The sequence below is a fragment of the Lynx canadensis genome, chromosome A2 (genome assembly GCF_007474595.2).
Source record: "Lynx canadensis isolate LIC74 chromosome A2, mLynCan4.pri.v2, whole genome shotgun sequence".
Lineage (NCBI taxonomy): Eukaryota > Metazoa > Chordata > Mammalia > Carnivora > Felidae > Lynx > Lynx canadensis.
Genome location: NC_044304.2, coordinates 16,869,026 through 16,884,410, shown reverse-complemented (window position 1 = coordinate 16,884,410; position 15,385 = coordinate 16,869,026). Strand labels below are relative to the sequence as shown.

The 15,385-nt window shown below is 42.4% G+C and overlaps 1 protein-coding gene across 5 annotated transcripts in view; it reads left to right on the top strand.

The window, feature by feature from the left end:
• SMARCC1 (SWI/SNF related, matrix associated, actin dependent regulator of chromatin subfamily c member 1) overlaps positions 1–15,385 on the top strand; it is a 176,955-nt gene that overhangs the window by 138,385 nt on the left and 23,185 nt on the right. For all 5 annotated transcript variants that reach the window (XM_030306471.1, XM_030306466.1, XM_030306465.1 and 2 more), the window contains one exon: positions 5,825–5,959. In XM_030306471.1, the coding sequence (XP_030162331.1) occupies positions 5,825–5,959 (135 nt within the window). The remainder of the gene's footprint in view (positions 1–5,824; positions 5,960–15,385) is intronic.

Below are 15,385 nucleotides of genomic sequence, written 5' to 3'. Positions count from 1 at the left end.
TCTTAGTATGTCTGTGATTTAAGTTTCTAATTTTTAAGAACCAAAAAATAAAGAACAGAAGATTGAGGGAAACATTAACTCCTCCATGTCTCCATGTGTCAGCTTTCTTAGCGGCTGGTTTTGTTTCAAGGTATGCTTCAGAACTGAGTTTCGTTCCCAGTTCACTTAACTGTGACCGTTGGCAAGATAATTAACTTTTCTAAGCTTTAGTTTTTTTCTTTCTATATAGAGTTCAGTTTCTTTCTATACATAAAGAATTCTTTTTTGGTAGGTTATTAGAAATAAAAGAAGTACCATGAAAATACAGCATGGTGGCTAGAATGATGTCAATGCTTAATAAAACACAGGATATCCCCCAGTCCAGTAATGCATTTCAACAGCTCACTCTTGCTTTTACATTCTAAGATTCTTTTCTTTTTTTTTTTAAAGCAGACATGAGTAGTATTTGGATCCCTTTATCACTTTTGTCCAGTGTTTGGTAACATTTATTCAGCCACTTCAAGCCTCTGCGAAGGCTTTGTAATTTCCTGAAGAATTGGCTCCTAAGCCTTTGTGACTTCTACTGGATTGATTCGATGCATGTATGTCACCAAATCCATAAAGTAGCAAAATTTAGAGTCTTGGTGGCAGGACATATGCTGTTCTGTGAAACATACTACCTTCTTGTCGTCTCTCAGGTGCAAATGAATCTTGTACCAGTAACAATAAGAATAGTCATGGAATTTAAGTCAAAAAGGAGGCTCAAGGCACCTGGGTGGCTAAGTTGATTGAGCATCCAACTCTTGATTTCGGCTCAGGTCATGATCCCAGGGTTATGGGATCGAGCCCTGCATCGGGCTCTGCGCTGAGTATGGAGCCTGCTTGAGATTCTCTCTCCCCCCTCCCCCTGTCTGCTCCTCTCCCCCGCTTGCTCACCCACTCCCTAAATAAATAAATATTTTTTTTAAAAGAGGCTCTAACCCCTAGATCAAAGAAATGCAGAAGATCGAGAAATGACATGTTAACACATTCAGTAGGATCCACTCAGCAAAATTCAAAAAGTGTGATGGTACAAAGGACCAGGCCACTTCTTTCAGAGAAATCTGTTGATTTCTTCTCTCACAAATAAGAATTGTGAGCTAGAGCAAAGTAGAAGATGTAGTCATTTGGTTTTAACAATCATATAAAGAAAATCAGAACTTGTATGTAAATATTAAGACCTGAAATGTGAAAAAAACTAAATTTAATGTGCAACATTAGTTCTTTTCTCCTATTTCTACTCAAAACCCAGATGTTACCAACCTTATCAGTAAATAATGCTTATACCTGTAATGGGGTAATTTTGATAACTTATTAAAATTTTTTCTTCAGGGGCGCCTATGTGGCTCAGTTGGTTAAGTGTCGGGTCTTGATTTTGGCTCAGGTCATGATCTCACAGTTCATAAATTTGAGCCCCACATTGGGCTCTGCACTGACAGTGTGGAGCCTGCTTGGGATTCATTCTCTCTCTCTCTCTCTCTCTCTCTCTCTCTCTCTCTTTCTCTGACCCTCCTCTGCTCTTTGCCTCTTTCTCTCAAAATACATAAGCAAACATTTTTTTGAAAAGTTAAAAAAATTTGTTTTCTTTAACTAGAGGTCAGTGTAATAATTCTGTAAGTCTTTAATAGTAAATAAACTGCCATAAAGTTTAGAGACTGAAGTTTTTGTTTCTTTTCCTGAGTTTTTTACTCAAATTTTTTTCTTTAGTTTGCGGGCCATGGTTTCTTTCATCCTTCATTCCAAAGTGCCCACATTTACTTGCAGAGATTTGTAGTGGTTTTTCTAACCTTGAGCACAGGTGAATTCTAGGCTTTTGAAAAAGGCTGCCTCTTTTCTCTGTTCACTTTCCACCTCATATCCTTGTTTCCTCCTTTAAAATTGCCAAGCCTGCAAAATATGGGGCATCCTCAAGCCTAGGCCCTGGTAGTGAACATCAAGTGACTAAATAAAGTGCAGTTCAGTGAGTATTGTCATTGTGACTGTGGGAGCCAAGAAGCTGCCCAGAGGAAGTGATTCCTAATGCTGAGTCTTAAAAGACATGTTGAGGGGCACCTGGGTGTCTCAGTTGGTTAAGCATCCAGCTTCGGCTCAGGTCATGATCTCACGGTTTGTGCATTAGAGCCCCGCGTCGGGCTCTGTGCTGACAGCTCATAGCCTGAAGCCTACTTCGGATTCTGTGTCTCCCTCTCTCTCTGCCCCTCCCTTGCTCGTGCTCTGTCTCTCTCTGTCTCAGAAATAAATAAAACATTAAAAAAAAAAAAAAAGACGTTGAAAGTGGTTGGTGCAGGTAGAGGAGAGTCTCCCAACAAATTAGGCTCCCAGGTCATCAGCAGTGTTACAGCTCACAAGTATGAGACACCCACTCATACTGTTACTCATACATACTCCAGGCACTGTTCTGCATACATTGTGTGTGTCTTCCCTCCTCCCCTGTTGTGGGTGCAGTTTTCCAGTGTCACAAATGAGGAAATAGTCACAAAGGGGTAGGGTAATTTCCAGGCCATGGTTACAGAATACTTCGTTTTATTGTGCTTCACGGATTCTGCATTTTTAAAAAATGTTTGTTTAATTTTGAGAGAGTACAAGTGGGGGAGGGGCAGAGAGAGAGGGAGACAGAATCCAAAGCAGGCTCCGTATTGTCAGTGCAGAGCCCAATGCGGAGCTCAATCTCTCGAACTGTGAGACCAGGACCTGTGCCAAAATCAAGTCAGACGCTTAACCGACTGAGCCACCCAGGTGCGCTCCCCCCCTTTTAAAATATAAATAAATATGTATAATTTATATATATATTATATATACATACAAATTATATATACATAATTTTTATGTATATATAACATATATAATATACATATATAACATGTATTTGAGCGAGAGAAAGAGCGCGCATGCGCGCACTTGTATGTGTGCTGCCAGGATGAGGCAGAGAGAGAAGAGAGAGAGAGAATCCCAAGCAGACTCCACTCTTTCAGCACGGAGCCTGACACAGGGCTAGATCTCACGAACCACGAGATAGTGACTTGAGCTGAAATCAAGAGTTGGACACTTAACTGACTGAGCCACCCAGGCGCCCCAAGCCTTACCCTTTTAAGCCTGATCTTTGAGTTGTTATTTTCGGTTAGTATATATTTTAGTCATAATTTCAGTCAGGTGTATATTGATTCTTATACAAAGTCTAAATATATTGAAATTCTCTTTTGTCCATATTTTCCTACATTTTCTTAAAAATAGTGATCTTGGGGCGCCTGGGTGGCGCAGTCGGTTAAGCGTCCGACTTCAGCCAGGTCACGATCTCGCGGTTCGTGAGTTCGAGCCCCGCGTCAGGGTCTGGGCTGATGGCTCAGAGCCTGGAGCCCGTTTCCGATTCTGTGTCTCCCTCTCTCTCTGCCCCTCCCCCGTTCATGCTCTGTCTCTCTCTGTCCCAAAAATAAATAAACGTTGAAAAAAAAAAATTAAAAAAAAAAATAGTGATCTTAACTTACTTTAATGTTGTCCCCTGCTAATAAGTCCAATGCCTGCGCCATTTGTGGATCTGCTTTTTTGATTGAATGCCACATATGTATAAAAATTTAGATTGTCCAGGGATGCTTGGGTGGCTCAGTCAGTTCAGTGTCCAACTCTTGATTTCGGCTCAAGTCTTGATCTCATGGTTCGTGGGATTGAGCCCCATGTTGAGCTCTGCACTGATAGTGCAGAGCCTGCTTGGGATTCTGTCTCTCTCTCTGCCCCTCCCCTGCTGGTGCACACTCTCTTTCAAAATAAGCAAACATTAAAACAAATTCAGATTCTCCGTGTAAAAAGACAAGGAGAAATATATATATAAGATCCAGATGCCCCAGGTGATAACCGAACTGATTGAGGCAGGGATTGAGTTGAAGCTAGATGACACTTTGGTCATTCTCCTCCAGGACCACCCCTCATCCTTGGGTGTGACTTTCCAGAACTTACAGTTGAGATTTTGAAATAATCTTGATCACACCAAATGGGAGTTTTCAGGAATTTCTTTTCTTCCTTGAACCTAACTCCTTAGCTTCCCATCCTCTGCATCTTCAAAATTTGCCGAGTGTCTGAGATGGTGACCAGCTTGTATTTGAAGTCCCACACATTCCTACCAGCATCACTTCATCCATAGGCATGAAGTCTAAGAGTTCTTCATGTACGCTGGACACAACTCTTTCATCACACATATGATTTGCAAATACTTTCTCACAGTCTGTGAGCTGTGTTTTCACCTTCTTGATGGTGTCCTTTGAAGCAGAGATGTTTTTGATTTTGATGGACTTCAAGTTTTCAATCTTCCCTTTTAACATTTTTGCTTTTGGTGTCACATCTAAGAAATCTTTCATTTAACCCAAAATCATTTAGGTTTACTTCTGTTTTTTCTTCTGGAATTAAATTTTTTTTAATTTATTTTTGAGAGAGAGAGACAGAGTGTGTGCAGAGGAAGGGGGTGGGGGGAAAGCACAGAATCTAAAGCAGGCTCCAGGCTCTGTGCTGTCAGCACAGAGCCCAATGCGGGGCTCGAACTCAAGAACCACAAGATCATGACCTGAGCCAAAATCAAGAGTTGGACACTTAACTGAGCCACCCAGGCTCCCCAAATCATGTGATCTTTATTTAAACTTGTTACTGATGTAGTTCAAAGTGGTTAGGGAGGCAGATGTATCATGAACAGCCGTGGATTATTCATAAAATCTGCTTATGATCACCTTTTGCTTATACATTGCCTCTTTCTATTAATGGATCTCTATGGTATAAAATTGCATTTCTCTTTTCTAACTATAAGAGAGTGAAAAATAAGATTCTCATTTAAGTGTCTGTTAATTTAGCTCCCAAAAGCCTATGTTACATACCTCCTGCATGTTAGCTCCTTCTAGATTCTGTAAGAAAGAGATTAGGACAGCCACCTTGTGTTACTTCTCACTCGTGTAGAAGCAAGATGAGCACATAAATTCAACAGATGTAATGAAAGTGAATGCAAAATGCTATTGGGGGTTTGTTAGTGTAAGCTCTTAGATGGTGTCTGGATTAGGTGGGATTGACCCATTCCCAGATACAGGTAGTCAGGACCAAATATGGGACCCTCATCTTCTCGGTGTAATGTGGTGCCTTCCTCTGTGTGCTGCTGAGTAGGCAGGAAGTGTGAATGAATAGGGCTCATCATCCATCCTGTAGCGGGTGAGTAGCACATTCTTCCAGTGTAACTTCTTGTTCTGTACTATATTTGTTCCTCTTGCTCTGGATCCTATCTGCAAACATAGGGGTGGAATATTGTTCACCCTCTCCTTTCCACACGTGGTTCCACTCACTAGAGAGAAGCCAGAAGCTTTGTGTCTGAGTGTTGGGTGCTGAGAGAATCCACTGTTTAGCTGTCCCTGGACAGTTCATAAAGGGGGAAGGATAGTGAGGGGAGGCATAGAGTAAAAGGGTGAGGGTGCGAGGTAGGTGGGTGGTAGATGGGAAGTGTACCCCAGGCTGCTTGTGTCCTCCTCTTTGCCCATCAGTGTTCTGATTACACTTCCCCTTTGTGGTGGGCTCTTTTTGAGGGGAGTAGGTTACCGTGGGAGGGAGGGTTTTGGGGTTTTTTTTGTTTGTTTTTTTAACCCTTTAACAGGGTTATTTATACCTATAAGTACCAGAAATTCAGCAATATTTTAAATTGAAGTAAATGTTTGGTAGAAACATAGAAAGGGGGCATCGGTCATTGTTCTTAATTATATAATCCCTACTTTGAATATCAACGTGAGCATTTTGTTTCTGTATTTTAATGTTTACCTACCTAATTTGAATGATCTTTTACACTTAGCACCTGGCTGCCGTGGAAGAGAGAAAGATCAAGTCTCTGGTGGCCCTGCTGGTTGAGACACAAATGAAGAAATTGGAGATCAAACTGCGACATTTTGAGGAGCTGGAAACTATCATGGACAGAGAGAAGGAGGCTGTAAGTAAGGGGAAGTTTGTAGTGGCTTTTTGACAATTAAATAATGACCACCTTTCCTAAACTACAAGTTAGATAAAATGAATAGTAACCTACTCCATTGGTCCTTGTTTATGTGTTTACTTTGCCCTTTCAAAGGGATTATCAGCCTTTGATGATAAACAAAAAGCACTCTTTTCTCATTCTAAAACTAATGATTTACACCTCAGCTTTTACACCTCTCCGCTTTCCCAGGTGCATGATGGTATCTATTCTTTCGTCTATAGAAGTTACATCTTAGACTCACTCCCTACTTGTTACCAATAAAGTAGAAGTCATGTAGCTCCCTTGTCTGATTCAAGAATTTTCTTGATTTCATGTCTTCTTCAATACAAATACCAGAAAGTAGGAGTTAATCTCATCTTGAGTGAGGAGCCTTTTTTCTGTGATATCTTTTAACCAAACCCTCCCCTGACCCAACCTTGGACTTTCAGTCTTCCTCCCTCCCCTGCATGGCGGAGGTCAGGTGGGCCTTGCTGAGCGCCTCAGTAGTATGTATGGGGACAGACACTTCTGATAGAAGGATGTGGCCCAAACAGGATCAAGAGAATGATGAAAAAGGCCAAAAATGAAGAAGGAAGCAACAAAAAGAAACGTACAAACAGTGGAACAGTTAATTATTCAAAATTACAGAGAAATTTATTTTAATGAATTGACCAGAGGAGGAATTGGTAACTTTCTAAGCAGTGGATTTAGCTAGGACTTGTTCTGATTATTTTGACTTTTTTTTTTGTTTTCCAGTTTTTATTTCTTTATTTTGAGTCCAAGCAGGGGAAAGGCAGAGAGAGGGGAAGAATCCCAAACAGGATCCGCTCTGTCAGCACAGAGCCCCATGTAGGGCTCGAATTTAGAAACTGTGAGATCATGACCTGAGCTGAAATTGAGTCAAATGCTTCACCAACTTGGCTACCCAGGCACCCTGTTTTTGACTTCTTTATATATGAGATACTGGTATCTCTAAATGGTAGATAATTTAACCTTAAGATTAAATTATACCAGAAGAATTTTGGTGGCTTTTGTTTGTTTGTTTGTTTGTTTTAATGTATATTTCTTTTGAGAGAGAGCACAAGCAGGGGAGAGGCAGAGAGAGAGGGAGAGGCAGAGAGGGAGAGAGAATCCCAAGCAGGCTCCACACTGCCAGTGTAGAGCCCGACATGGAGATCAATCCCTTGAACCGTGAGACCATGACCTGAGCCAAGTCGAAGAGTTGGATGCTTAACCAACTAGGCCACCCAGTTACCCTAAGAGTTTTAATTTTAAGGACCTGTTTGTATTTATTTAGCTATTTCTTAGTGGTCAGCCTAGTCGCATCCTCTGGCAAATTCCTCATTCCAGTAACTATTACAAAATAGACCATTTTCATTTTGTCCTGAGATCAGCAGGTTTTCTGACCCTGAAGAATGGAGAGGCTGCTTCGGTAATTCTTACCCACCCCCTCCCATACCCACCCCCAGTTTCCTGACCTGTAAGCATCTCTCACATCATCGGCCCTCTCCTTCCCTAGGAGCTGCTGGCCACCCTGGTCTCATCTCTGTCACCCTCTGTATACTAGCCACACCACACCACATGCAGGCTGCCCTCACGGCCTTGTTCTCTGTGCCCCCGTGTGCATTGTGCTCCTCTGCCAGCAAGGCCCTGATCCCCACTTCTGCATCCCTCAGCACTGCCCCTATGGGTGACTTGCCCACCCCATCTGCTGTCGTGGCAGCCTGATAGAGCACTTACACTGTGTGGTAGTTGCTGATTCGTGTGTCCGTCTCGCATTCCAGAGTATATGCCCTTTGAGAGAATTGATCGAGTGTCTTGGTAAACACAGAGCTGGCACATCATAGGCCCTGGTGTCAGCAAATATTGAATGAATGTACACCAGCATCAGTGTTGGAAGCTGGAGAAGTGGAAAGTCTGCCCTTTGGTTTAATGGGGGAGGAACTCAAGAAAACCAGTGATGATACAGTGTGTTCAGTGCCCCAGTGAGGGCAGAGAGGAGGCAGACCTGGAACATGGGGAGAGCAAGAGGGTGGCAGAGAATACTTCTCTGAGGTGAGCTGGAGCTGTGAGGCATGACTGTTTGTGTTTATCTTACCCTCATAAGCTGTCTTTTTGTCATTTATGGATTTTTTTTAGTGGCCTTAGGGTAACGGGGTTATAACATAGTGGATTATTGGCACATACAGGATCTACATGATGATTGGGTCATTCCCACTGACAACCAGATGCCTTTCTGTCCTTCATAAAACAGAACTGATGTATCATCCTGGAAGATTGGCATGACTGGGCACTTACAGAACATTGTCCAGATTGTCAGGGTGCTCTTTTCTCAGCTCTAAGTCACTTGCTTTCAGAGGTTGTACCTGGGGATCCCCCACTCTTTTAAACCCCCAGTGAAGGGGCGCCTGGGTGGCGCAGTCGGTTAAGCGTCCGACTTTAGCCAGGTCACGATCTTGCGGTCCGTGAGTTCGAGCCCCGCGTCGGGCTCTGGGCTGATGGCTCAGAGCCTGGAGCCTGTTTCCGATTCTGTGTCTCCCTCTCTCTCTGCCCCTCCCCCGTTCATGCTCTGTCTCTCTCTGTCCCAAAAATAAATAAACGTTGAAAAAAAAAAAAAAAAAAAAACCCCAGTGAAATTGTCACCTAGATTAGAACTGCCCTCTGCCCCTTTCCAGTTCTCGCCACTGATTCTCAGACACCCACTGGCCCACTATAATGGCTACACTTCTCTTGGACCTTCAGAACTTCCCTTGTCTGTGGATTTGTAATAATTATTGTCTCAAATTACGTTGCACTGTATTTTTCTTACTTGAGTCTTTGCTATTAAATTCTAATCAGAGCACATAAAACATTTTAGGCTAGTCTCTGAATAAAACAACAGAACTGAAAACGTTGGGACTGCATTTCTGCTGACTCTCTCCACCACACAGGATTGTTGTGCTGAAAATCTTTGTGGTTGTCCTGCCTTCTCTCAATCAGCATTTGGAGCAGGAAAATTCTTAGTGTGGGACAGTCCCTAGTCCTTCCCACTCAGTGTCAGTAACACAGCTGTGTTATTTACTGCTGTGTGGAAAATGACCCCAGAGCTTAGTGACTGAAAACAGAAAACCAAGTCTTAACGTGGTTTCTGAGAGTTGGGAGGTAGGCAGCTTGGCTGGGTAGCTCAGGCTGGGACCTATGAGGTTGTGGACTTCCTAAGTTTCCGCAGGGCCAGAGCTCACACTTCCCAACTGACTCCCATGGTTGTTGGCAAGAACTTCAGCTCCTGCCACGTGTACTTTTCTATTCATGAAGGAGCTTCCCCAGAGTAAGTGACTACAAAGAGCAAGAACATGAAAGAGCACCCAGAATGGAAGCCACACTGTCTTTTGTAACCTAAACATGGAAGTCCCATCCCTTCGCTTCTGCTGTGTTCTCTCTGTTACACATACCAACTCTGGTTGGGGGGTAGACAGGGTTCGGGACGGGGGGAGGTATAAACACTAGGAAGTAGGAATGTTGAGGCCAACTTGGAGGCTCATCTCAGAACCAGGGAGTCCAATGAAATTCAAAATGTCTCCCATTCATGTCATGCACAGTGAAGACAACCTCTTCTACAGCAAGCACTGCTATCCTGTCCTTCCCTGTGGGCAAACAAAGCCATGGCTACTTTTCTACCTGTGATTTCCACACAGGACTGTTGCGAGCATCAGATGAGAGGAGTGTGGCGTGTGTCTGGTGCAGTGTCTGAGCACGCAGTAGGTGTTCAGTAAATGTTGATGTACCTCCTTTTCTTTAGGTACACCAGTACCCAGTTACTGTATATTAGATCCAAATATTTGTAAGCCTTTGTTAGCTTTCTAAACACATATTTGACAAGTCACTGTGCTAAACCACTTTATATAGATTTTCTCATTTAATCTCTCAAAAACTGTATGAGGAAGCCATTAGCAGAAAATACTGATTGATTTGAATCTCCGTGGACAAGAATCCACCAGTAATGCTAGATGGGAACGTAAGGCCAATTTTTGGTAACTCTTCTTACAGACCAAGAGACTTGGGCGTAGGAGATATTATGTTCCTCCAAACACAGTTCGTAATGACAGAGCCAAGTGTCAAACCTGTGTTTGTTCAGTTCTGTGTTTTCATCTAGCACTTTATATTTATAAGGAAAAGAGTTATTCTCATCTCATTTTAACCAAAAGACTCTGAGATATGCAAGGTTTTATCATCTCTCTATTATGGCTCAAGACAGTTGACACTGGAAGGTCCAGGTCAGCTAGGACCAGAGCCTTGAGCTCACCGCCTGGTGCTCCTCTCCGTACCACATTGCATCGTGTCACTTTAAGATGCATTTCTGCTCATCTTTCTCTATAAGCGGTAGTCCCAGGATGTACTTTGTTTTCATTAAACATGTGGTTTTTTTATATAGCAGTGGATTTCAAAAATCTGTTCTTAGACTTTAAGAATCAGATAGGAACTTTTTTTCTCTAATGACTTAAAATCAGTGCTCTTGAGTCTTTAAGTATTTACTAATTAAGGACAAGGATATAAAAGTTGTACATCTTTTATAGAAACTATGCATATAGCTGTAATTAGAGTTCGGTAGATATTGTTACAGCTGTCTCATGAATGCTAATATTGGAGGAAGGCAGTTATGAAATGTGCAGAGTCCGTCAAGGAAATGATGTGATCACAAATGTTGACTCTAGTTGAGGTGAGGAGGCTGAGCTGGTGCTGGGTTCACAACTCAGAGGGTCTGCCCACCTAAGCGGCCTTCATGCCGGGAGAACAGCACACATGAGTCAGGAGAGCAGGTTTCAGACAGGGGCTTTGTTGAGAACTAGGGCCACCTGGGGAGACTTGGGAGCATGGGCCCTGTCTAAAGCCTGGTTTCCATTTGGATCTAGTGGACTAAATGCTTTCTGAGTTTCTGCAGGTCATTTGGCTAGATACAGAAATTGAATACCTTCAGAAAAGAGGGACGTTGTGGGAATCCCAGACCCAGTCCTCAAGGAAGTTAAGAGTTGTCTTGCTAGACACAGAGACACCGCTTATTGCAAGGATGGAAATCCAGAGAGGAGGAGGCCATGGTTGGCTGAGATTATCAAGGAAACTTTCCTAGTGAAGGAGAGACTTAGCTATAAAAAAGACCTAAATCCAGAATGTGGAGAGAAGGGCATGATTACAGAGGAAACTGAAGAGTCCTCCTGCCCAGAGTTGATGGCTTTTGCCACATAGGTGTTGGATTAAGGTCATTTGTTCATTCAACAGGTATTTATTGAGCACTTACTTTGTTCTAGGCATGTGTATGGTACTGGGGATGCAGTGGTGAACAAAACCCAACCAAACTCTTTGCCTTTGTAGAGTTTGAAATAATTAATGAAGGGTGTTAGAAGATGTTCTGTGCTGTGTGTGTATATATACATACATATAGCTATATGTTACAGGCTGGATAGAGGCAATGGGGGAGGGGCAAAGTAGACATTTCACTTTTTTTTTTCTCTTAATTTCTAAGTTTATTTGTGACAAAAAGTGAGCAGGGAAAAGGCAGGGAAAGAGGAGAGATTTCACTTTTAAGTGGTGTCATCTGAGTAGGCCTTATTCAGAAACTGACAGGCATGTGCTGCTAAGGCCTACATATTGCGCAGAGGCTCTCAGGCAAGAGCATGTTTGGAACTAAGGAGTAGGTGCGTGGGCTAGAGCATAAATGAGGAGGAGGTGACAGGATAAAGTCAGGGATATGGTGACATAATCACAGAAATCCCTGTAAGCCATCCAGAGGCCTTTCGTTTTCCTCTGATTAAAGTGTGGAATAACTGTAGAGCCTACTTTATGCATTCCATAAAAATATGGAATAAATGCAGAGGGCTGGCATCATCTTCCTTACAGTTTAGCAGGGATCAGTGTACCTGCTCTGTTGTGGAGAGTAAATTAACAAAGTGGGAAGGTTCGAAAAGGGGAGACTGGTGAAGAGATTGTTAAAATAATCCACATGAGATGATGATGGCTTAGAGCAAGGCAGTGGCCATGAATGTAAAGAGAAATGGTCAAGTTCTGGATAAATGTTAAAGGTTTTGCTAATAGGACGTCATCACACATAAGATGTAGATTTAGGAAAGTTTGTTGTACTTGATGACAAATTAAGGGAGAAAGAACAAAAAGCCAGAAAGTGAATTTTATCCTGCCCCAGGAGAAGTGTATGTAACTTTGTTTCTGCAAATTTGGACTAACGCATCTCTACACAGCCGGCCATGTAATTGAATCTGTTGTTAGACATGCACCATTATGTTACGGGTAGTTTTATTTGAGATGAAGAAAGTTGTACTCAGTTGTGTAGGTTTTGTTCTGAATCAGAAAACAAGAGACAGACACAGGGCAGCAGGACCGAAGACCTGTCATAATGAAGTGCCGGCTGCCCCTTTGTGTCTCGCCTCCAGAGACACACATGGAGGCAGCAGAACGCAATGGTGGAGTTCTCTTTTCCACAGGTGTAAGAAGGAATGAATATGTCTGTCTTGGACTTGGTTTTTCGTTAGTGGATGTCTGGTTACTGACCCCAGACGTTTCAAAGGAAGGCATGATTAGTTACTTAGTTCTGAGCCCAAGTAGTCAGAGGTTTTAGGTCTCAGCTGATATTGCCGTTCTGGGCAGTGTAGATGGGCTTTATGCTTCCCGCCCCCCCCCCTTCCTCCCCGCTGTGTGCATGTGAAGTTGGGAGAAGAGCTTTGTGTGAGCTTTGGCTGCTGCACTTTGCAGCTGTGTCTGCGTTTGGTGTCTGGGTACAGAAGAGTGCTCTGCTGTGTTCAGATTCCGCTTGGAATTGGCTGTTTTCTGCATACACAGTGTAGGAGTGAAGGGAGAGAGGAGGGCAGAGTTTGAATGTGGAGGAGGAGCGTGTGTCTTCAGAGCAGGGCTACTGTGTGGGGTTCCCTACAGCCAGATTGGAGCCACGAAAGAAAATGGACAGATTCATTAACATTCTCTTTACTAGCTGTTGGGACTTTATCCATAGTCCTAGGAAATGGAAAAGAGAGGAGAAAATCAAGCTATCTGTAACATGTAATTTGGCTGCTTTTACTGTTTTGGTTTTTTATTTTTTTATTTTAGTGGTTTGTTTTTTAACAAAAATATTTGTGATGAAAAAACTTTCAGTAAAGAAAGAAATGAATTAAAAAGTCTCTCTTACCCTCAATTTCATTTCTAGGAATAATCACTTAATTTGTTTGGTGTTCTCTGTAACATTTTCAGTGTGTATATAAAGTGTGTGCACATGAACACAAAGTTTTTTTTTGTAATATAATTGGGATTATGTAATAAATATTGTAGCTTTTTTTTTTTTAAATTCCGCGTATCGCAGACAGTTGTACATTATGGGGTGCTGGGTGGCTCAGTCAGTTAAGCGTCCCAACTCTTGATTTCAGTCCAGGTCATGATCTCACAGTTCGTGGGTTCAAGCCCCGCATTGGGCTCTGTGCTGATGGCACGGTGCCTGCTTGAGATTCTCTCTCTGCTCATACTGTCTCTCTCTCAAAATAAATAAATAAACTTTAAGACAGACAGACAAACAAAAACCAGGACTTTAATTACTGTCCTTGGTAGGCACACATACATAGTTTTATAGAATAGATTCCCAGATGTACAATCACTGGCTGCATGCATTTAAAATTTGCTCTGTACTGTCGAACTCTCCTCAAAAACTGCCATTTACATTGTTTCGGATTGCCAAAAAGTGAATTCAGTCTTTAGTCCAATTGAGTAACAGCAAAGTACCCACAACAAGGAGGTACTTATTTCTTCTGCGTGATGAAGCCACGACGTGTCCATGAGCTGTACTCCGTATGCCGCAGAGCAGAGACAGCCCTCTGGGAGCCAAGTTGGTAACTCTCTGTCCGGACGTTTCTCTCACCCCAGAGGACCTGTTCAGCCCACACTGGAGCTTTAGTTTAAGCTGGGTTCTCTTTCAGGGGTGTGTGTGCACGTGTGTGTTTAATCACTTAATCTATTTTAATTCTTCTAATTACTTTCTTTTAATTACCTTCCATGTTTTGAAATGACAAGTGAAGCTCTGGAAAAAGTAGTATAATTAAGGTTAGTAACTATTGTAGATATGGAAAATGGGGCAAGTTTTTCTTTCCGAGGTTAATACCTTGAGACTAAGGTCAGCTCTCAAAGAAGGACTGGCTTAGTTTAAAAAGAAAACCAGTGAGATAGGCAACACAGGGAGCAAAATTTCCCTTCAGAGACACAAAATCTCTTGTAGTAACAGTTTAGCTTCTTTATAAAGCAGATCTTGACCTAAATTCCGTAGTTTTTACATAACTGCAGGACTTCAGCCAAGCCATCCAGACCATTAGTGGCTTGACCAGAACATAGATAGAGTTCCTTTTCTGGCAACCTCTTATGTCTAACCTCGGCAAAGTCCTAAATTTCCTAGAAGGAATGGTTAGGAGAAAACAAATCCTAGGGCCTATAGCCGGAATTTCTAGATCCCTTTTTTATCAGACTGCCTCTTACTCCTTGATTACATGTTCTCTTCTTGCAGAGCTGAACTTCCAGAGGACTCTTGGTTTTTATAGCTTGGAATTCCCTGCTTGTTAGGCAAACAGGGAGGAGACGGACTGGACCAGGCTTTAGCCTCTTCAGGTCACCCTTCCTAGAAAATGAGGCTAGCGTGTTGGCTCCCTGCCACACTCCCTCCTGATAACCCTCAACCACTCACAAGATTATTTTATTTCAGAAGATCTTCTCCCTAGGGAGACTCTCTGCAAGCCAGCTAACCAGTGGGACATAGGCTTTACCGCCTATTCTCTCCCATTTTTCTTCCCCCTCATCTGGTCATGCCTGTTCTCTTCACCCTGTACCTGTGGCCTGTCCTCCTGCACCCCATCTGTCCATGGACACTCCCTAGTTACTACTCCTGATAACCAGTAATACTTCTCGCTTGGGTCCACATGGTCTTCTCCTCAGACAGCTCTCTTGCTGACAGCCCACATTCTTAAGCTAATTCTCATGCGTATTCCAACCCCTTTTTCCTAATGACAGTATACAGTATTTATTTGTAGAACTGAAAGCTAAAATGTTACATATTTTTAATCTATTAAATGCCTTGGAATAGTGCTATCCAACACAAATACAGTGTGAACCATATATGTCATTTAAAATTTTCTGGTAGCCACATTAATAAAAGGTGAAATTATGTTTATTTCATCTAGTACATACAAAATATTATTTGAATATGTAATCAGCATGAAAAATCAATTGCTTTCCATACTAAGACCTCGGATTTCAGTGTGTTTGATATTTACAACACATACCACTTCAGATTAGCCACATTTCAAGTGCTCAGGAGCCATTTGTGGCTTATGGCTGCTTTGTTAGACAGAAAAAGCTCAAAAAAGGTCTCCCAGTGACTTACGTCTTGCC